We start from the raw sequence: 24639 nt of genomic DNA on the forward strand, positions 1-24639 counted from the left end.
AATGAGCTGTTTTAAAGGCTTGTTTTGACTTTGATGTTCAGTCTGTGCGAGACTTGTGGCTCTTAAATGTCAAAACAAAGCCATGAAGAAACGTGCCATCAAGATAACACCAATGCAAAACAGAAAAGTCATAAACAAATAATTAAAAATCCTCTTTATAATCTTTCACCGTTACAGTAGCAGCCATGTACTTCTTTTTATATCACTTGAAAAACTAAGGAAGCAATAACAGAAACATAGCTGAGGGGCAACTAAAATTGCTCTAAAGGAGAACACTTGCATTTGTTTGAACATTTTATGGCCCGGTTTTTAAAACAAGAAAGTTAAAATTGCTCTGGTGATTGGCAAGCCTTGTCTACACCCAGCGCCTGCCATTGATGGAGACTGTACAAGTTGAATTAGCTGTCCAACATTTTCCGACTCCCACCAGGGGTGATAAGGGGTGATAGACAACCTCACACTGCTGTGCGTCATTAGCTACCAAAGCTTTTTGGCACCTTTTCAGCAGCAGAGTGTTGTGGCTTTTAGCTTTGAGAAAGACAAGGAAAGTAATGCACGGTAGTGGAACAGCACTTAAATGGATGTAAGAGTTTTTTTTGTAAACAAAATGTATCATCTGAGAGCAAGATACAAGTGTCATGGGATGAAAATTAATAACTCATAACAATGCCAACACCAGTAAATAAAATATACAATATTCTTGATTTAATGGAATCCCTTTGCAATTGTACATACTGCTGCATGCAAAGGTGCTTGTTTGACTGGTAAATGAAAATAATAAGAATCTGAATTAGCTAAGCATAGGTATAAACACAAGGAATGTATGATTGTATTGCTCTCCATGTACTTACAGAGGAAGAGACAGCTGCTAAAAACAATGACAACAAAGTATGGGATTAAATATGTAAATTATTATATGTGTGTGTATTAACTGGTAATAATTGAAAATTGTTAAAAGAAAAAAGTGTTAACAAGCATAACTAATGTGAACAAAACTTTTAAATAATTAGAAAACATAAATAAGTTATTTTCAGCTTAGATTTTTTTTAGATTTGAGTGCTTCACAACCAAAACAGCTGGTCAGCTAGAAACCTGAGCCGGTTTTCATATGTTCTGCCAAACCATCAGGGACCAATCCTAGTCCTTGGAGGTAGCCATCAATGCACATCAATGTCGTCTTTCTAATACCATCGTGAAAACACAGTCATAATTTTATCAGTTGTCTTAGAGCTGACAAACACATCACTGAGAATGAAGGAAGAGCTTACATTTTTTCATCTCATTGGGTGCTTTTGCTATTGCAAAGAAACTAAAGAATGTAATAACTTTGGGGAAGTGGGAAGTTATTACTATACCATTAGAAGTAAACTTGAGAAAGGAGGAGGCCTGGTGTTCCCCCTTTTTTCAATCTCATACAGATGAAGTGATTTTGGGATTGCAGTGAAAGCAGAGGAGATTGCATTCTGCATCTAACTGGTATCTGCCATTGCACACAAGAAGGAAGAAAACAATGCTCATAAACAAAGCTGATTTTAAAATGTCTTCATATTTGTTCCTCTCTCATATAGCCTCAGACTGTGATTACTCCAATAATCAATACAGCCTAAACCGAATAGTAAGCAGTCTCACCCAACACAAACATTAAGACAAAATTAGACTAGAGTCTTTTTTTTGGAGCTGTAATTCCCAGAGCAATTTGGGCGCTTTTGTGTTTTGCTTCTTTGTGCTTGGCATTATGTCATAGGCACATTTTAATGTTAATTGAACATTTAAAGCGGCCCTAACCCTCCCAATATCAGACGTAAACACATGCCTGCACTTGATAGATAAAGCCTCTCACATTGCTTTCCAAGGAAACATCCGGACAGACAGAGTCAGTGGTCAGCGCCATCAGAATTCCCATCCAGAACGTTTCTTTATCGTCTGTTAGCTCATGGAGTCCTGAGAGTTGTAGACACACAGACAGGAGACAGAAAGAAAAAAAAGGAGAGACAAAGAAAAAAAAAAGGCCACACGAGAGATGGGAATAGAGGGGGGATGGGACTTGTGAAACAGCTAGCTAGAGTATTTTAAGAAAGGACTTCATTTTCTCCATAATGATTTTGTTCTTTTTTTGCTGGGTCCCTCTGCTCATTAAGCCTGGAGAGGCACAAGGTCAACTTGTCTGAGGACATTGTTAAAACTAGAGTTTTGTGGCACAACCCTTAATTATTCCCCCAGTCTATTACTGACCTTTGAACTGTTGTATTGCCACTATATCAGTATTGGACAAGTGACAACAGCTTTTCTGACACGCTCTGAGTCTGTGCCCTAGGATTAACCCCGGCTACAAAACTGCAAGAAACACACTAAATGTCAATTACTGCATTAGTCTGTGGACCAAGTAAAGATGTTTTAGTTCAAGTGCAACCATGAGCAGACTGCACTGCAATGATATCCCACCAATCAAACACAAATACACACACACAGTGTCTTCATATTCAGCCAATTAAAAGTAGCCACCACTAGCATCTCATCCTGCAGACATTGTCACTGTAAAGGAGGAAACAACCTCTCATCTGTATAGGACTTGTCTCCCTTCCAGAGAACACAGAACCCCCTGAGTACAGGAGGAGCATTTAACTGCAGTGTCACTAGCCGGGGTACTCGTACTTCTTGACAGTCTTCTCCATAGAAACATATCAGGGCAAGTTAGAGTGACATATAATTTTCCAGAACTGATAGCAAGTATGATATCACCTTGCAAAACTGCCTTTTTACCCAGACAGGTAGGTGAAAAAAAAGAGCATCACCCTGAGGCCACAAAGATACCGAAGTAGCTGAAAAGTCTTTATCTCTTCCACTGTTGCAGGGAAGAGACATTTTCTACAATATAACTTTTCTCACTTGCTGTCTGGCAAACAAATGCACACTGTTTGATTTTTATGGCGTTAGAACATTATTCTCTTCAAATCCAAATGAATCGCACACTTGTTGCAAGGGAGATAAGTGTGTCTTTTCGATCAAAGTTGGAAAATACGAAAGAAAAATGGATCTAAAAAGCGAAGCAAAAAAAAAAAAGTCCTGTTTGTGAAGTACAATAAGTGGTTCAAATAAAACTAGGAGTCAAAATGAGATGGAATTTGTTAAAAAAGAACAGGGAAGTTATTATGCGCCACAGAGGGTTTTAAAGTGCTCTGTTTGGATGAATGTAGTGGATGCTGTTGTAGTGAAAAGAACATCTGTCGACAAGGGTGGGGAGACATAATAATGTGTAATCAAGGACCAGAGGTTGTGACCTGGCTGTAGTGTATTGCTGGCCTGTTATATAATCACTCACATGTCCTTACTGTCTGTGTCGTTGCGGAGGAGGAGGAGATCCTGAATACTAACAATGTGTTTCTGTTTTCATTTGGTAGGTTGATGTAATGAATTTGTCAAATAGTTGTCATGTATAGTGTATTGGGTTATTGTGTATCAAGAGCTTGCACTCAAGGCCACAGTGCTCACTTGCATTGTATTAGTCCCACAATATTGTAAAGATAAATGGTTACATGTCATTGTCATCTGGGTTGTTGTTTGTTTGTTGTGCACATAATATTCACTTATTATGATTATTTTGAAGTGAACCTTTTGTTCGGTTGCCTCATCATCTTTCCCCTGATGTTTCAATCCCCACTCAGTAAATGTTGATGAAACACAGACCTGCTGGTGTGCAGCATGTTCATAATCACATTATTGCAATTACCATTACGTATTTGACTGTTATGAAACTTGGGGAAATGTTGTGTCTCCCCAGTGTGTAGTATAACACTTTCATTGTTTGGTCAAGGGGATTGTTATTGGCTAAAGGTGACACATTTAAACCAGTAACACGGTATTACAATAACATTTCTTAGACTTAAGAAATATTTTGTCCATCATAGAAAATGTGCTTTGAAAAATCCAATCGAATTCTGTTTTTGTGTTGTTGTTGTTCTTGTTGGCAGTTGTTGGTATCTACCGTAAGCTAGTCAAATTCATGACAAATATTTAGTGGGTTTCATTAAAGTTTGATAGATTCCTCATTCAGATTATTTCCAATAACACCAATGACTTGATAAAAGCAGTGGTGGCAAAGAATGATTGAACATTTTTCAGAATCTAACGATAATATGCAGAGAATGCCTGCATCAGCAGCCAGGTTTCAGTTAGTAAAGAAGTGAAGTCAGTGGGAAATCAGAATAGCATATGATTCTCGAGGGATGTGAAATATTTTCACAGGAAAGCATTCGAAGAGTTTTCTAAACTGGGATTGCACCTCGTTGCCAAGACCAAAAAAGTATCATATCGACTGGTGATGGAGCCCCTTCACAGTTTTCAGTCACCAGCAGAGGTGTATTGGCAGAAACACTACTAGGTTATGATCCCCACCAGATTATTTCTCCATTTTCAAACAAACACAGGATGTTGAAGATTTCATTCCTGGAAAGAGGCAGCATTACCCTGTTCTATAATAATGATATTGACAAAACAATCTGGTCTGACATGGCTTGACATCAGCGAACATAAAAGCACCCCACTTAGCGATTAAGTGTTCCTGCCAGGGTAGTCAAAAAAGCTTTCTAAAATGTACCCTATCTCTCCTTGAAACACATTGTTCCATGCATTGTTTTAGGATTATGGTGATTCTAAACATCCAGCACTGAGACAAAACTTCTTTCTCCAAGAAGATAAATCTGGATATAGTTTAGAGAAGCATTTTCCTCGCAAAGAATGTCAATACTGGTAGTTATTTTTTCATACAATAATCAGCTTTTTGATATTTATGAAGCATCAATTAGTATTTTTCATATATTATTTACACTGAGTCGATCAGTTTCTCATCCGTCAAGCTGTCTCCATGATGTTGTATTGTGTATTATATAAGTTAACATGGGTAGAACAAGTTGTCTGCGCTCAGTTGGTGATTAGATTTTTTAATATATATATATATATATATATATATATATATATATGCTGTAGGTTTAGCGAGATTGATGTTTGTATTATTTTTATCCTAGAAGGATTTTATTTATTTATGTATTAATTTTTTTGTCATGGAAATGAATAAAAAGCAGCCGGCACAGCGCAGAGAGAAAACCTATGCATTTAGAAGCATGTTGTGATTCTCCTTGGTGTATCAGATGTGTGTATTCCCAGTTGCTAAACCTGTTTAAACTTGATAGTTGTGAAAATTATTTTCCTCATGGTGAATACTGTAATGGAAATGAGTGGCTATCGCTGCATATGGGAATCAGCACCCGGATCTGTTAGCTTTTGTGAAAACATTTGTCTTTGATAAGGGGTATTTGTGGAATGTTTATTTTCCTTTGGGCATCTGCCATAAAATGTTGCAATTTTAGTAAATATTTTCAATTATTCATTGTGTTCGGATGGCTTTGAAATGTTTTGTTTAGTTACATGGGAGGTGTTTACAGCTGTAAGTTCTTTAACACACAGTAGCTTAAACTGTTATAAAGAGATTTTGGATGAACACTGGTGAGTGTGTGTAATATTGGAACTATATAACTGAAGAGAAATGGCGGTAATACTTCTGCCTCTGTGCCTACATGGCTGTGCCTCTGGCTCAGTAAAGAGACCAGGAGCACACACTGTTGAGTACATTTGTATCCTTGTTTCCCCTCCTGACAAAAATGACATTTTAAACCAAACTGTTTCCTCCAGCAAAGAAGATGAACCATTTGGTCACAAGGAGCTTGACACTCCTGACACACACCCACACACACATATGCAAAGACATGCACACACACACACACACACTCACATCCTCTATCTGTCTTCCCTGAAGTCAGTATAATGCAGTGCCTGAGAGATCTACTATACAGTCGTTCTGAAAGATTCGCAGCAGCTGGTGAGTGCCACACAGATGCAGAGCATGCCAATAATCTGTTGAAATCCTTTTTATTCTTCTTCCCTATCTGCAGACAGATTTAGAACAGCGCCACTTGGTCCAGATGAATGAACCTGTCTCACTGAATAACTCTTTTTCCCCATAGAGGGAGTTTGGGGTGGGTGGAGGCGGGGCATTCTCACATTGTTTCATCTGTTTTCAATTCTGGGAATTGAAATGTAAAATGTGTAACATCTGATGATTGCTGGTTTTCATTCTGGCACAGCGGGGACAGCAGCATAATGTGAAGACAAAATTAGAAGAAGAAGAAGAGAGGCGATATCTACCACTGGTGGAGCTCTCTGTGCATTTATGTTCTTGCTGCTCTGGCAAAAAGCAGTCAATTAAAACCCTGCATTGATGTGAGGATTATGCTATTAGTTGAGACCAGCATTCTCATTAGCAGCTGTGCCACTGTTGGGCAGAACTGTGTGGTGAGATAGAGAGCTTGCAAATTTGTCTGAAAGTCTGTTGATTATTGGTTTGCCTGACTGTCTTTGATAAAACTGTCTTTTGTTGTTCTTCTATCCAGCCTGTGGATCACCTGTATGTTAGCTGTCACCATTCTGTCATCTGTCCTGCTCATAGTCAGAAGAAAATCATAGACACAGTGGCTTCACACATAGGTTTCTGTTGTACTTTTTGAAGCCTGAAGTTTACCCTTGATACAAGTAGCAATTACCACAGCTGAGTTTGGGAGAGATTTATCATTTTATGCAAACATGCGTCCAAATATGTCACTCTTTAAGCCTTAATGTTTTCTTTATGGAACAATAATTTAAAAAATGTCTGTGAAGACACAAATTAATGGAAAAGAGACGATTGAGACCCAAACTAAGACTGACTTTGTAGAGAGAGGTTGAGGGTCCTCAGTCCAGTCTCCAGAGTCCTTAGAAGACCAATATGCAATATATGAATATGCAAGTTCAACATACCCAGCATATCTTTTAGTTATCTGCCTTCACTAACCTTAATATCTGTGATCTTGCAATAGTGGGTGTCAACTTGGTAAGTCAATGCAGGGTATCCAGCTATGAACGTGTTTACATTAAAATGAGGGGTATGGCGGAGCATATGATCAATCACAAACATTGACACCACAGAAGTACAACACCGCAGCATATTTTACAAATGAAGAGCGAACAAAACTATAAAAACTGCGAAAACAAAACAAAACAATCAGCCACGTGGCTTCAGTTCAGTTTGCACCTCATTTCTTCTGGTAGCTCTGAGTACTTCCACTTGACAGAAAAGTGTACGGGTCTTTATTTTCCAGATTATTTATATACATACACATCTCTTGCTTTTTAGGTTACTGTTACTGATAACTACTACTAATAACTAACTATTCATTACAATTGCAAATGATAACCTAGATCACTTAACAGTGTTAATTTAAGTTTTACATATGCATGCATCAGTAATTTCACAATGTGAAGGTACTTATACTTAAGAGAAATCACTCAATTTCACTTAATTCTCTGCCACATTTACATAATTGAATCAATTTAAATTCAACCAGTGGAGTTCTTTTTACTGCAAGGATTTGTGTGTGTTTTTCCAGCATTGGGTTATTGTCAGTAACTGAATGTTGTTGCATTTTGTGTAGGGTGCATGAACTGGGTGGTGACAGCTGCGTATACTGATTTATTCATAAGCTATGTAGTCTAATTAACCAGGATATCCAGACCAACACTTGAAGCAACCAGATCACTCATTTAGCACAGAGAAAATGTTCTCTCTCCTCAACTAACACACACACACACACACCCACACACACACACACACACACACACACACACACACACACACACACACGCTAAGGGCCTCCAGCTCCCTTCTGTACAGTACATAGTGTTTTATGAGTAAAATGGAAACTCCATCAGACATTATCATATGATTAAGAATGGGAATTAAGATTCAAGGAGAAGTCGAGCTAATTTGAAGTAGATTTTGATTGTGCTAATTACATAATCTTCTCCACTCCCACGTTTACATTCTGGCCCATTAAGAAAAATGTCTTGAGAGTGCATTGTAGTATTATATATTTTATTTAGTTGAAAATAGCATTTGAAATAAAATTACAACACTACAGTACATTTGTAGTTTCACTAACAAAGACCACGCCAATGGCTGTATGGAATAAGAAAAATGTTATTACATGTTATGAACATATGTGGAATACTGGGAGGGAAAGGGTCGAGGGATGGAGGGGATGGAAGGATGAAGGGATGATGGGGTAGGGGTCAACGGATGGGGGAAAGGGTCGAGGGTTGAGGGATGAGGGGGTATAGGAAGGACGGGTGAGGGGTGATAGAAAGGGAGAAAAGCTGGTAGGATAGGTGGATGGAGGGAGGAGTTCGGCGAGATGATCAGGAGGAACAGAGTGGGTGTTGAGACGCTGAGTGGGGGAACCATCTCTTATGTCTTTGTGAGCCCCAGTGGTTCCTGTATTTGGATAAGAGAGAGAAAACAAGAAGAAAGAAGGGAATTGGGGGGAGGTATGTAGAAAATTAGTCAAGGAGGGAGTGAACGGATAAGGTGTGCTTAAATATGTTCTGATCGGAAATGAGATGAGTTTGGGGCGTGGTCTTTGTTCCCGAACCTAGTTATAAAACTTCATTTTGTCAAAAGCATTCATTTGTTATTATCATTGTGCTGAGGTGTGCCTCTTGCACTCAGACTATTAAACAGCTAAAAACTGTAGTGTCATTATGAGATAGTGAGGACCTAGAGACAAAAATGGAATCTTTGGTACCATTTTCACGTCACTCACCAGTGCCAGTGCAAGTGTTATTCAGGTAATGGGTGCAATTTGTGGAGGCATTAGATTAAAACCCTTTAGCACTTAGCCACAATGCAAAACCAACTGACTGCTTTCTTGTGGAAAATTGCATCCATCTGAGTCTTTGAGCCTTGTCTTACTCATACTGAAGACAGACATGAAGAGCATAAAGAATCTCACCCCAGCCTCTTATTGCAGCATGTCAGCCGAATCTGCAGTCCTCTGTTAATGTCTACACTGGATCTGTTCAGCCAAAGGACTTTTTCGGTGGTCAGTTGCATTTTGGCAGCATTCACAGCCCAATACACAATCCCTGTAGTTACGCACAGAAATGGAGGGATCTTAAATGTAAAAATATGTTTTGTGTTACAGTTATATGCATAAAGTTAAAGTGAAAAGCTTTATTGTGCAGTCTGTGTAGTTTTTTTTAATAAAGTAAATGAAAATCTATGACTAGAGATAGTCAGATACCATTTTTTTCTTCCCTATACTGATTCCGATACCTGAACTTTGCGTACTTTGCGTGTTAAAAAAATCTTATTTTCTAAACATGAGCACATGCTTACAGAGAATGAATGCCATAACACTTTTTTTATTTTTTCATTTAAATTGCTGACTTTTCCCTAGCTCTAGCTAACGTTACAGTACCAGAAATCAACTCTTTTTCTTCGCTCTAAAACAGCCGTTGGCAGTTTCCAGTGGCAGCCCAGTGCATATGACCCGCCCTACTCTGACTGATTGGCTAGTATTCATTGCTTTTGTTGGTTTGGGTTGGTTAGGGTAGGGATATCAGAGGTAAGTCAGAGTAGGGCTGGTCATGACTCTGCCAATCCTGGGGAAAAAATACATTTTGGGGCTAATTAATAAAGTTAAGACGACTGAAAACTGTGACTGAAACGTAAACAGCCTGTTACTTGAGGAGCTCTCCAACCAGGATCAGAACCTCAGTCATTCAGTTGCCAAGCCCTGGTGTTATGTGTTGCAGTCTCAAAACTAGACATCCGTTCCATAGCTTTTTACACTATTATGGGTCTACACAGATATCGTTCAAATGTGTTCTTTCCATCTCTCTTGTAGATAACCACACCATGGCTTCCCACTCTGCAGTGAGTATTCGGATTCTGGATGTTAATGACAATCCTCCTGAACTGGCAACACCATACGAAGCCTCAGTATGTGAAGATGCCAAACCAGGCCAGGTAAGTTTTTAATCTGTATATTTCAAGTCAAAATGAGAAAAAAGAATTTCATAATTTCTGTTTGCTGGGGAACAAGTTAAATATGCATGTTATGCTGTAGCTTCACAGATTGATCCGCCATTTCATAAGTGCTGATGATAATCAAGGCAGGAGTAGAAAACAGTGTTGTACTAAAGCTCATAAAATTTTTTATTTTTTTTATCAATGCCACAAAGAAACGCATTACCTGTTAGTAATTCAGTTTGAAAGGCAGCACCAAAAACAGTGCACAGCCCACACAATATGGAACACAACACATTTATTAGTGTACAAACTAAAAGCTAATTATTAATGTGAAGTGAGCTGAAGTGTACTCTGCTGTGGATAGTATATTGGAACATCAATGATGTTGTCTTGCATTGTACACATTAATCACAGTAATATTGTAGGGTGAAGTAGATCTATTTGAACAAGCAATTCACACATTAAACAATTAACACAAAATACATAAATAGTACAGAGCCCCATTCAATTAAATTCACACATTACATGAAGTATCATTCAAGTACAAGCACACAGTGAACAATGAATATCAAAGTTGTAAACAAATATTAATATTCTTAATTTCCACTGGTGTCTATACCAGAAACCCTGTTGTTAAATGTGGTTTATCCTAAGTGAGTTACTCAGGCAGACAGAATAGAAGCAAAGACAAAGTTCTCTATTCTGACTGACAATATTGTTAGAAAGAAGAATTGTGTGGATCAACGTCACTGATGGTGTCTGATACTGAGAACGAGTATCCTTTGTTTTTTGTGCTCAGTTGATTTAGAATAAATCGGTGAGTCACAGATAGCAGCATGTTCCCTGGCTTGTCTTTAAATTAGTAGCTTTTTCTACTTCCCTCATCAACATCAAAATTACGTTTCCTGTAGGTTTTACATGCATCATGGGGATCATGGTACAGCCATTCTATCATATGTGATATGTTGTAAAAGAATAGATAATCTACAATAGTCTACAATAATACATGTAGAGAGAAGACAGAGAATTATATAAATCTGGTTTGGATCTTCTTCAATTGCACACTATTATATATCTAACACTCCATACAAAAGGCAATCTAAAACTCAACCTTTGGTCAAAGCAACAATTTCCTAAAGCGTGTCTGAAAGAGAGGCAGGAACAAACATTTTTCTACTGAATATCTTTATTTCCTCTTTTTTCATGCTCAATGCAGGTTAAAACTCAATAGGATTATTATTTCACATATTTTAATATTGGATTTCTGCCTGTCAGCAGTGTGGCTCTTTACTCTAAATAGGAATGGATTTGGGGAACTTACATTCGAATGGAAAAATTAGTATGAAAAGAAAATGTTTTGTGCATGCTATTCAACAAGTCTGTCATGAAAGACATCATCAATGCTTTCCATTGTTACAAACGTTACAGACAGAGAAATATAGTTCTACTAGTGCTTTGTTAAACCATGTCACAGAGAAAGTGATACAGCAGTTAGCATAGATTAACATAAATTCCTGAACGGCAAACAGGTGATTTTTATGGGCATAATTACACAGAACAAATCAAGCAGCAGGAGTCTGAAAATTCAAGACAAAAGGCAATACCATGGTTATTTTCAATCCAATAGGTGGCCAGGTTTTTTCACTGATCACCATTAAAAATGGACAAAGTCATTAGGGTGTTTTATCCTTGTTACATAGTCAACAGGCCCTGGGCTGAGTTAGACCCAATTATCATGTGCAGAGCAAAGGAATAATTAAAAAACCAAGGCTTTAAAGTGGGGCCTCCATGCTGGAAGCTGCATTTACATGTGTAATGAGGCTCAGGCCTCTCCTCCCCTTGTTCCACAGACTCTTAACCACTTATAGCCCCCCTGTGCCTCTGCAACGCCGCCCGCCTGCGCCTTTCTAGAACATTGTCTGGTCTGATCTCCCTCACTCCCACCTCGCTCCCTCTCCCATCTGCGTGAGCCCACATTAACCTTCAGCTCCTAATCACACAGAGATGATTAGTCTTCCAGCAAAAAAGATCATTGCTGGCTCTCAGCATTGTGAAAGAAAAGGTTTTTTTATTGCTCTCATTAGAGAGAAATGCAGTCAAATATTTTACACTGTAATTACGGACCAAAAAGAGAGATATGAAAATATGTATAGGAGAATATGACATTCTATCTATCTATCTATCTATCTATCTATCTATCTATCTATCTATCTATCTATCTATCTATCTATCTATCTATCTATCTATCTATTCTCTGTCTGTCTGTCTGTCTGTCTGTCTGTCTGTCTATCACTTTATCTATCTTTATCTTTATCTTCTGTATTTATGTCTATCTACAAGGGGTCAACAAATGACAGAAGCATCTGACAATATCTGTTCATTTTCATTCATTTTTTCTCAATTTTTGTATCTCTGTGCTTGCCACTTCTATATAGAGTGTCTTTTTGTATGTTGTTGTTGGGAGCTCGCTCGGAGTTGGCTTCCGAGATTGAATGAAAATGTGTTAGCCTTGGGTCAAAGGCTTTCTAACGCTCATTTTCAGCCTCAGGGGTAACCACTGGGGGCATGGGGGAAACAATTTTCTCCTCCATGTTATTTTCAGAATAATATAAAAACAGGTTTTCACTAGTTGTTGTCAGTCGCTTCATCTTTACTTTTGAAAGTGTATAGTGGGTCCAGGGTTTCGCTGTTTCTACGCTAGTGCTGAGAGCTGGTGTTTGTAGCAGTTCTTTTTTTCTTTCTGATTAATGACAAGGACAGAGCCGTTCTGTTATTGTTAATTAATCATATATCATACACATGCTTCTACATTGAGGGTAGACAAGTAAAAGTTTAGATAATGATAGGACAAACTAGGCTGAACCAGCTTGAAGTCAGCTTAATGCTGCTAAATTTCACCCTGTCATAAAGTTAAATTTTGATTCACAATACTCAAAAAAGAATCTGAGCTGGCACACTGCCCTTGTCTAAAACCCTTTGGTCTCTTGAGAGGTAATTGTGTTGTTTGGCAACTGTCCGATTAGAGCAATTTGGCCACATCCAATATTCAAGCTAGCACTTTAAGTACATGAGGTAGCAGTCGAATCTATGCACTGTAGGTCCAGGGATTTGGAGCAAACAAGATGTCACACAGACTTTATGAATCTCTGCCTTTGATTAATTGATACATATTTTTTTTTCTCCTCCGTAGCATAGAGTAGCTCTCTGCAACAAACCCACACACCTGCGAGCAGAGACCCAAGTTTGTATTTTTGCCATTGCGCTTGATCAAAATGCCATGAATGCATGCATAGCCATACTATGGACTTCATGATGCATACAATAGAAGGCAGTGACACTAGACAGGTTGCATGGTTTGAGGTTTGTCTTGAGGCAGCATGTTAACAATAGTGGGCTCACATAGCCCAATTTATTATTTGCCGTTACACATTTGCTCTTTATGAATTCATACAGCAGAGTTTCACAGCCTTAGCACAACGTATTTAATTATAACGGACAATATATTTGAGTAGTCCACATAAAATAGACTGTGCAATCATCAGACTTATATATATATATATTATATATAGGTGTAAAATACAATTAAATGTGCATTTCAAACTCAAATCAGGGTAAAGAAGAGGACAAAGCCAATATTGATGCAGCCAATTATTGTCAATGTTTCTAGCTCTGTACAAAACCATGTTCACTAGGTGTCTGCTTTGAATAAAATTAATAATATATGTTGATTTAGTAGTACTCACAAAGCTTGGGATGAAGACAGAGATTACAACTGAAAACAGTGCGTTTTTCACCTGTTTCTGCTTGGAATGGACAGACCGTGCTGCTTAAAGCCTGTAAGTGTAAAGTCATCATTAGAACAAGGTCAAGATTTTCTACAGTGTTCTTTTACCTTACAATATCTATTCAGAGGTCAAAATTGGGAGGTTCTATTGAAGCAAGCTGTTGCCTGATATGCTAAAGCACTTCAATGTCTACTGCTTCCCAGAATGCCTTTATTTATTCAGTAAAATAAGCTGCCAATGGAGGAGCCCAGAGATATAAGCATCAGCCAACAGATGTTTGTGTGTAAAATGAGCTTCAATTTTGTTTCAGTTCCCCAGAATGTTGTTAATCAATTTTGAAACTTGGAGAGGGCAACAACTCTTGGAAATAAGCATTAATTAAGTCAATTTTTTTATCACCTGGAATAGACGTCAAACAATAGTGAGCTGCCCTACTTTCCTTTATGCATATGCCTCCGGACCCAGAGAAGGTGCACTTTGCTCACCTCATCTGGCCTCTATGAAAAGGAAATCTGAAGTTAGAAAGGGTTATTGCTGTTTCATCTGTTTCACCTTCTTTATAGGCCTGATACACTGGCAGGGTTAATTAGATCAAATTGTTATTTTTCAATTTAATCAACTGTCAAAATGCTTGGCTTGAGATTCAAAACTTTTCACAGAAGAGTGGTCTTTCTTATTTCCATGTGGCCATTACAAATCAGCTGAAACCACTCGTGAGGCTTTATGAGTATCACTTGATTGATAGCAGAACTTGATGGCTAATTATAAGTAAACAGTAATTTTGTTTTATACCTAAGTCGTTCAATCAAGTTGTCAGTGGAACAACAAGGCATATGCCATACTGTATTTTTGTTAGAGGTGTTTTCTTTTCTTCATTTCTGCGAGAGAGAGAGAGAGAGTTTTGTTATTATTTAGTGATGTGACATTTGTTCTCTCTGTGAGAACACAGGTCAGAAAGTCATGTGTTTGTGTTATTTTGTTCTTTGTGTATGTGTGTGTTTTGGGGACCAAAAAAAAGGGAAAGAAAAGAGTGTCGCAGTGATGTGTGGACTCACCTCCTATCTGGGGACAAGGAACCTCTTTCCAAATAAACATCAATGCATCCATCTCATCCATCTTGTCTAATCACACGCTTAGACAAATATACACTAAACACAATCATACATGCCTGTCCTTGAACAGACGCACGCTACAGTAAAAAAAAGACGTGCATGCACACACCCACACACATGCTGTATACACACACAGCCTTCACTGTCACACTTTTAATAAGTCAGATCAACCCCCGGTTTACTAAGCTAATGAGGATCGTTCCATTGTCTCCTGTTGTGTGCTGTGTTATCACCCAGTCTCGTTCATGGAGTGTCAGCTCTCTGGCTCGGGTCTAGCTTTCGGTGGAACCACAGAGAAAATCAGATTAACCTAAGCCTTTTAACTGCGGTTTGGTTTGATCCCATTTGAGAGTTGGCAATGCAACCTATTTTGTTTGTGTTTAGAGGGAGAATGCATGTGGAAGGAAGGAGAGAGGGTGGCTAAGAAGTACATTTTTAAAAATAAAAAAATGGTGACACAGGCTAAGCAGCTTCTGCTTGGAGACACAGTTCAAGCCAGGGCCATGACACAAAGTGTTAAATAGCTTCTCACCTTTATTTAACAGGGCCTTCTAGGGGTCTTATGCAGGGCAATGTTTAGAGATGGAAAGAGAAAGCCGTATAAATGACTTAACAGAAAGACTGATGGAGAGAGAGAAATGCAAGGAAAAGGGAACACAGAATGCAGATTCACATTACTATCATGCTAACATGTAGAACACATACACAACCAAGCCAAAAAGAAATGATCTCATTGATTATCAGTTATAGTTTCATCTGCACAGCAAATACATGTCTAACCACATCTTTGTATGCAGTTTTGATTTGGTTTCTTAGGTCAATTCAGATTTTTACATGTCTTTGGAATGTACATACAACTGTTCTTGTCTCATAGAGTGTGTAAAGCAAGGCAGAGAGAGCATCCTAAAGGTTTTTTCCCTTGGGCCTCAAAGTCTCTCAAACACTCATACTATAATACATAATTCTATCCTTGGCCCTAAGGATAAGATCGTAATTCTCAAACAACCCATTTCAAAAGTGAGGATTGACCATGTCACTTTCCAAATGAAAATCAAATATAGAACTATAAGCATTTTTGTGTGCAAGTTTTAAAACTTGACCACTAAAGCATGTCACATGACATAACATTTGCTCTCCATGATGAGAACAAAAGCCCTGTGTCTATAGCTTTCATATCGTTAACACAGCTTTAACAAATAAATGATTCCTTAAAACTAATGTTTAATACACTTTAAGTCAAGGCTTGAATCAGTCTCAGAGGAAATATGTTTACATATCCTGCTGTTTCAGTTGTTACAAGTTACTATGGAAGTGTTATTTAATTTAATAAAATACAAATACATAATTATCTTGTGGCAAGTAAATTTATATAATCAAAGCCAACCATGGAGCAATTTAGTGCCATATAGATCACTGTGCTCAAAACACCCAATTTCTAAATGGGCTTTGAAGGTTTTTAGATACAGTTTAACTACACTTTGACCACTCAGCCATGTATTGGATCAGACAAAAATAATACAAATCTTACTTTAATGATGTTATTGTAATTATAGTTCATAAGATTTAAATCCTCTCTTGATTTCTACCATTCTGAATCCGATTTGTCCAATTATCCAATCTTCAACTCAACCCATTCCTCGCCCACCTAGTGGTATTTATCTGACTGAATGCAGAGGGACAGATATCATATAGTGCCATGTGTGCAGAAAAAAGGCTGGTTGGAAAGCCAAATACTAAGTATGGCCTGGGGTAACGGAGGCCTGTCAGCTCTGCTGTGCTGTCTCACAGCTGGCTGAGTGGGTCACTGCGACAGATCACCTCCGTTTGGCCACGGCATCGCCAACCTCCATCCCCTGAGAGAGTCCATTTGAAAATGTTAAATGTTAAGCCTGTCTGAAACACACATCACATCACATACACGTGAGTGCAACACTTACTCACCTAGTATACAGAAATTATACTAAAACAACACACAGGCCCACATTAGATGTGAGTAAAAGAAGAAGCAACAGACCACAGACGAGGAAAGAACCCAGACGTACTCACAGTTTTGCCAGACAGTATTTCATGAGTAAGAGACTGAATGAGTCATCTGTTCTACTCGCCAAATGCCTCTTCCTTTTGTCCCTGAAATGTTAACATTGAATTAGACAAACTAGCTGACAAGAGAACCGTAATCTTTACCATTTCCAGCAACATTTCCTTTTTTAGATTTACATATATTGTTCTGTCAAAATAAAGCAGAAAAATGCAGAAAAAGAAAAGAAAAGAAGAATGTATGCCTTCTTGAAAAAACTGTAGCTTTTATTCTTATTCTTATTCTTATTTTCTTTTTCTTTTTTTTCAAATTCTGCATTCTGGCACCCTGAAATTGAATTAAGAGCAATGCACTGATACATGTTAATGCTTTGCTGGACACCATGAGGATGCTTTTTACCACTAAAACTAATGGATGTGTTTGAAAATACAACTCTTACAGTGCATTCCAGGCTAGATGAGCCTCTCTAAACCTATTTTAAGGAGTTGTGTGTTTGTTTATTTATATATTTATTCATTATGGCATTGTGGTTGATTTCTGCAATGAATGAGAAAGCTGCCTCCCCCTCACAACCTTGACCTTTCAGACACCTCCAGTGTAGATGGGATGTACTTTTGGGAAAGTCTCCCCTTCTAGCTTTCCAGAGATGCAAGAGATTTAAGGGGGTCAGGAAAGGGGGCTGCTAGATAGAAATCTAATTAGGTGATTGTGCTTGAGGGAGCTTCGCTTGCTGCTCAATAAACTCCCACACACACTTGCTCTCCTCCTTCTCATTTTCCTTTCTCGCTTCACTCTCTATCTCCCTCAGCAGTTTGTACTCACCCCGAGATGCCGCCTGAGAGTCCCCCTGCTGAGGGCACAGTCACAGGATGCAGATCATGGCTCACTTACTACATCTTCACTGCTGTTCATATTTCTTCAAAGAAATGACTGGATTCATACCTCGGCTTATAATAAAGATTTTGCTTTAAGTGACTTCTCTTTGCTCATTATTCTTTTACCTTTAGACTGAAATAAACCTGAAAGAGATTCAAAGAGAGATGAGAAGATAAGATAAGGTCTGTTTTGGCATATAGCACAGCACAGCTCGATTTTAATTCTTACTATGGATTGATCGGATGAGTGATTGTCTTTGCGTTAGCCCAGTGCTTCTGTGTTTGTGTGAGAATAAACTCTTGTGTAAAGAAGACGAATGCAATTCAAAACAGTTGAGTCCTACAAAGAACTAATGGATTTCTTTGATGGAAAAAGTTGCGAGACCCTTTGCACCATACAGACAGAGGCAGGCTATTGTCAGGATGTCAGTCCAGGTACAAAAATTTGCCTTTTCTGAAGCACTGCTGCACCTCGAATCACAGGAAAGTGGCGAATCTCAACCCTTCACTGTGTCAACAACACAATGTGAAAACAATACATGTAGACATTACACATAGCTGGTGTATATTTCTTTCAACCCTAAGCAAAGTGGTTTGAATATATTGCCAAGCATGGACATTCTCCAGTTGGAAAGTGCTCTGTGTTTGGCACATGCAATACAGAATGAACATTAGGTCTGATATGAAATGTAATCTGGACAGCATTAAACATGTCACAGAACTTATTTTTCTACTACAATATAATATAATTTAATTCATGTGGTTGCATTGTTAGCCTACCTATTAAAATGTGCAAGAATTAGAGCCTCACTCTCAAAAACAATAAAGACCATCACAGAAACTATAGCAATCAGGACCATACATTTGAGATGGCAATGATATTTTTTCTTTCTCTTTCAGTCACCTTTGTAGGAATTCAGGCAATCATTCCTGGTTCATTTCTATGCATTTCTGTGTGTTTCTCTAATGCAGATTTTGCAGTGTGCTATGGAAGAAGCGTGTGATTTACCCTGAAATCATGCCGTAGCATTTTGTAATTACAAAGTAAGCCATATTATCCCAAACAGCCTCCCTGAGCTGTGGGTATGACTAAGCCTGTTCTGTGTCTGTGATGCAACGTCAATGCTGAGGAGCTGTTTATTGTGAAGGCACAATTGTGGCCCGGAAGTGTGCTCGGCAGTAGCTTAGTCACAGTAATGCATAGCCACCACTCAGGCTCATAATTCAGAGTTGTGTGCAGTGCTAAATGAATGAGGCTGTCTTGCACAAACAGGCAACATGAGCTTAAAAATCACACAATAAAGCAGATGTCTGCGAGAAAGGTGTGGAGTATATCTACAGCATCGTTTAAATAATCAATTTGCAGGTGGATGATAAATTAGGGACACATTTTTCTGGAAAGGACAAGAATGAGAGGGAGATACTTTGGAGAAGATAAATGTAAAGGACAAGGAATCAGAGGAAAAGGAAATCACAGTGATGAATAGAGAAAGTCGGCTGAAGAGGCAAAGAGGTGGAGGAGAAAAGATAAAAAGAGGAAGGGTTCAGTCCAGTAAACAAAGCCATGTTTAACATTTTATAAGTATCCTGCCCCTTAAAGAGAAGAATGTAACAGCTGAGTAATGGTTTGATATATTTCCCTCGATCTTATCTGATACCGTAAGCTTTTGTGAAACCAGACAAACGAATTGCAGCCATCGAACATGCTGCTTTAATCATTCTGAGAAATGCCTCACTTAATAGTAGTTCTGGGGGTTGTTTGTCATGTGTGTCTCTGCTGATTTCTAACACTGCCTCTGAACAGTTCACCTGTGTGCCTGTTTGTGTGTGTGTGTGTGTGTGTGTGTGAAACAGAGGTGGGGGCAAGACTTACTTCAAGATAAAACTTATCGTCCTTAGGTAAAACGTAGAAAAAGAGCATTTATTGGGGCATCGTTTTAGCAAAAACAAATTATTAACATTCCCCAGACTTCAAATTCAAAATGATTTGGGTGTCTTCTTACAAAGTGGTGGTTGTTAAAGAGATTGCCTCTCCTTTGCCAACTATTCACCGTTTATATAAGCCCAGCCCTGTTTTAAGTACATTTTTTGTGAAGATAAAATTCCCTCCTATGATTCCTCCTAATGATTATAAACAAATGCAGAATTGTTTATGTTCAGAGTGAAGATCCTAAGCCAAGAAAGCCACTTTTGTGTAGAATGAGAATAGGCAAGTGAGAACAGCAGCTGTATATGCAGTGGGAGTAATGCTATACATGCTTGAGAAGGCAGACAGGAGTGGGATGAACTGTTGCTAAACAAATACCTAAGCTATCAAGGGCTAAGACAGGAAATAATCAAAACTAAGCTTCCAGAAAGTCAGTGGAAGTAGTTTCTTCTGTAAACCAGGATAAAAACAGTTAGTGTAGTATTGACAGAATGACATTTGCCATCTGTGTTTCGTGTCTGCTGCATTCTGTGATAGACACACAACAACAGCAGTGGATGCATATTCATACTTGTTAAAACTTTCATTTTTGAATGTATTTAATGTTGTGCATTACTGTTACTCATTAGATTGTAACGATTTTCTTCACTGTTCAAAATTAACTTTTAAGGAATAGTTCATCATTTTGGTAAATACTTACTTGCTTTCTGTTGGACGGTTATAGGATCGATACCGCTCTCATATCTGTATATAGTATGTCTACAGGCAGCTTAGCACAAGACTGCAAACCAGTGGAAAACGCTAGCCTCACTCTGAAGTTGTTTGGTACTTAACTGTATTTTTAGTTATTGTTTTCTTTTACACTTTTGTTTTACAGATTAAACAAATAATATATAATGTTTAACCAATTATATCTTATTAGTGTGTTTTAGAGGTGCTAGTAAAATTAAAAAAATGGCTCATCATGCTGCTCTGCTGTTGGCCTACTGCCTGCTTAACATTCATGTAGAGAATTTTGTCATTTACGCTACTTTTAAAACACATCCTGCATTTCGAATGCACTGTATGTTGTCTACAATTTCTATGTTGTTTTGTTGTTTTTTTAGTGTAATGCAGTAAACATAGGTGAAACGAATCAAAATAATAATACGTGGACTCCGGCAGTAGTGCACCGGCAGAGGAGTAAACAGAGCAGACAGATGTGATGTGAAAATATCATTTATCAGCTTGTGGTTTGACGCTGGCTGCAGATTAATAGGATGAGAAGAGGATGAATTGTCACCAAGAGGCCTGTGTTAAGGTGAAAAGATCTCCAGGGGCTGTTTGATGTCTGTTCAGCTCACAGTGAATCCTATCTCATCTTATTGTGTCCACACAGAGTTCTCAAAATTGGATCACAGTTGAGTTTTATCTTTCAATGTGGATCACTATTATTGCATTAGATAGGAGGACTACACCATCACCAAGTCTTTATGTCTTTCTTTCTGTTCCTCTGCACATTTGAATTTTGACTTTGCTCCGTCATAGAGCAAATATGGCAGCCTCACAGAATATCTGTGTATTTTCTGTCCAAAAAAAGCTTTTTAGTGAAGCATTTTATGATAGTTTTGCATTTCTAACATTAAGACATTCTTTTTTATATTGCTGTGTCAACTTTCTGAAGAAAGAAGTTTTTATCTCTTTGTGACTGTAGCCCCTTTGAACTGCACTTTCATAGGAAGCCTTCTGAGTCTGTCGCATCCAAGTGTACTCGCTCCACCTCACTCCCTCACTCATGAAAGAGGCATTTGAAATGTAAAGTGTAAAGTGCTTTTCATATTCATTTTCTTGTTCCCACTGAGTGGATCTGAGAATAAAATCTAACCTCTGTTTCTTTTCTTTCTTGTCCTTTTATTTCCTTTTCTGTTTTGGTTGCTTCTCTTTCCTTAGTTAATTCACACCATCAGTGTGGTGGATAGAGACGAGCCACAATCTGGACATCGCTTCTACTTCACCCTGGCCCCGGAAGCCTCCAGCAATCGACACTTCACCCTGTGGGATGTCAAAGGTGAGAGGGCAAAGGTCTTCTATTTGGGTTATGGGTGAAGATGCATACTCAAGTGGCTGCGCTGATGGCATCATCAGCATTATTGCATTTTTTCATATAATGGTACAAGCAGGAGTATTTAAGACTGGTTGTTATATTTTATGTGAGTGGGTGTGCGCATTTTAAATGTGCACAGGTGTAGCAAAACTATACTTGACTTACAAGATCATGATGATCTCATAAAGATGGAATCGTTTAAGATGTGAATATGATTGGCAATGCAAGAGTTTGCTTGAGGGCATTCTGCAAATGTAGACCTTAAGGCAATATTGAGTTAGTTTAAAGACTGCATCTCCCAAACTTTGTCAAAATACTTATCAATAATTTCAAAGTCTTATTTTCCTCATTTATTTGCCAGATGGTTGACGTTTTGGGAAAAAAAAAAAGAGACTAGGACTACACTACCAGAAGATTTTAACAATGGCAGGACAGTTTTGAATTGAATGCAAAATAGTCTATTTATTTCTATGACTTAGCATTCACCTGATTATCAAGCAGATTGTTCTTATTATTTTTGAATAAACACCACCTGTTCTGGTCCTCTAAGCAGTGACATTATCAGGAAGTAGGACATGCCACTAAATATTTGACAATCTGTACGAAATAAATTTTTTACAGTTTGTCTGAAGAAGTGTGCTTGATTGTACAAACTGCAACACTAAGTTGAGCATTATTTTCCACAGTAATAGCATTTTATGTGAATGTCATTTTCTCTGAAATATATTACTGTTCTGCAGCGCTCTGGTCTCTCACCTGGCAGAGCTGGCACCCGATGTACCAAGGCCCTTTGCTGCATGTCATCCCCTTTCTCTTGGTTTGCCTCCTTCCTGTCCATCTTGAGCTGTCCTATCAAATGAAAGCAAAAAGTATAAAGAAATATATGTATATATATATATTAATATTACTGTCTTGAACACTGTTTAACACAAAATCTTTCCTTAATCCCCCTTAAATGGAATGTCAACAGTTTACATAATTCTCTCAAGTGTCATCATGAAAATTTAATTTCACAGAAACACATTCATCTGCGCAGTGTAAGGAGACATTAAAATCACTGTGCCCCCCAGTGATGACTTTGCTTTGTCAGGAAGATACATTTTTTTCATGCTTGTCTGTGTTTTTGCACACACGCTTGCAGATCCCTCGTTTAGAGATGTGTACCTAAGTGAATGTGACATCTGGTTAAATCAAGATTGATCTGACACCAGGAAAATGTCAGGAGAGCAGCCCAAGCTAGGGAAATGTCACCGTGTGAAGGCAGCAAGGGTCTGCTGCAGTCCTGCTCACATGTATCAAAGGATACACATATAACCTTGTGTAACGTAAACACACAAAATATACATAGGCTGCACGTGTGCATAGAAGAAATATGACTGAAGTGTCCATCTTGCTTTCTTTCTCTCGTCTACATACACAAATACGGACTCAAACATGTACAGTATATACTTTATTTCACAACTGCCTCAATGTGATTGTGTGTTTAGATGTGCATGTAGGTGAAATATTGAAATGGTGTGTACATTGGTGGCTATTGAGGGAATTATTAATAATGCTTAGATGTCAATGTTACACCTCCCACCCCAATACATTTCATGTGTTCACAAACAAACACTATAGCAGACCCAGTATATATTTTGGTGAAAGACAAACAAAACCCCACACAGACTTTTTATCCTCCCACCCCTTTTTTTTTTTCACTCTGGTGTCTCTTTTCATGGACACATTTGTCAACCTGTCACTTTCAATCTGTCACTTCTTCTTTTCCCCATCATGGCCTCACATTGCATTCTGTCTCTATGCCTTGACACACAATGATGAAAAGACATTTTTTTCCCCCATGTTGCTAAAATCTTTTAAGTTGTTGTTGGCAGTCTATAAAGCCAAATCTCATCTTTACCAAATAAATATACATGACAAACTGCAATCATTTTACCTGGAAAATATCTCACATCGTGCTTAAAAAGAAATCTTGAAGAAATATGAAGCTGAAGAAAAAAAGAAAGTCACATTTTATTTGCTTATTTGTCACTAGTGAAAGTTTTGTATCCCTTATTTTATCTTTCTGCAGTAAACATTTCAAAAAGCATGCATATCTGCTATAGCAGGACACATTTATAAAGCATTCACTGCAAAGCTAAAGTGATTCAACATCCAGGAGGGCATATTCTTTGCGGTACAATAGCCACACAATGTCGCTATAGTAATCCTATACTGCAAGTCTTCATGTTGTTCTCCACTCACTTTATATAGGCTGTAATATAGAATATTCTTTTTTTCTTTGGCTTTGGTATCCACATGCCTTTGTGCCTTTAAATGAATAGTATAAAATAACTTGTTTATATATATATAAAGTGACAGGAGATCAAGTTCAGGTTAAAAAAAAAAAAACACAAATAAAATTTGTTTTGTAAATGCCTTAAATGACTTGTGTTTCTTCCAGCAGTCAACATTGCTTTCTCTTAACCATAGCCACGACCTTTCCCTAACCTTAAACAAGTAGTTCTTATTAGCCATGCCAGCTGTTTGGCTCTAGAGATGGCAGTGTCCTTAAATCTCCCAAAAGTTACTGGATGGATTTGCATGATAATTTGTACAGATATCTATGGTCCCCAGAGGATGAATGCACATTTTTTTTGTGATCTTCTAGTGGTCAAAATGTAGCTTTGTCCAATACATTGGTTTATGATAAAATATTATTAAAAAATAGCTAAACTTATCAGCAGTCACTTGTACTTTGTGTATCAGTGTGATGGATGAAAAACATTATACTTGCTAAACATCAGCATTTTAGCATTATCACTGTCAGCATGCTGCATCTAGCACAAAGCACCGCTGTATGCCCATAACTGCTGATATGACTGTAGACTTTTAGTCTTGTTTAAGCTATGACCATGTCAAACAATGTCAGCCTCCCAAGA

The 24639-nt window shown here is 38.1% G+C and overlaps 1 protein-coding gene across 2 annotated transcripts in view; it reads left to right on the forward strand.

The window, feature by feature from the left end:
- Positions 1-24639, forward strand: part of LOC127372206 (cadherin-22-like) — a 152170-nt gene that overhangs the window by 114705 nt on the left and 12826 nt on the right. For both annotated transcript variants that reach the window (XM_051415696.1, XM_051415697.1), the window contains 2 exons: positions 9774-9895; positions 21565-21682. In XM_051415696.1, the coding sequence (XP_051271656.1) occupies positions 9774-9895; positions 21565-21682 (240 nt within the window). The remainder of the gene's footprint in view (positions 1-9773; positions 9896-21564; positions 21683-24639) is intronic.

This window comes from Dicentrarchus labrax, unplaced genomic scaffold (assembly GCF_905237075.1).
Source record: "Dicentrarchus labrax unplaced genomic scaffold, dlabrax2021, whole genome shotgun sequence".
NCBI classification, from domain to species: domain Eukaryota; kingdom Metazoa; phylum Chordata; class Actinopteri; family Moronidae; genus Dicentrarchus; species Dicentrarchus labrax.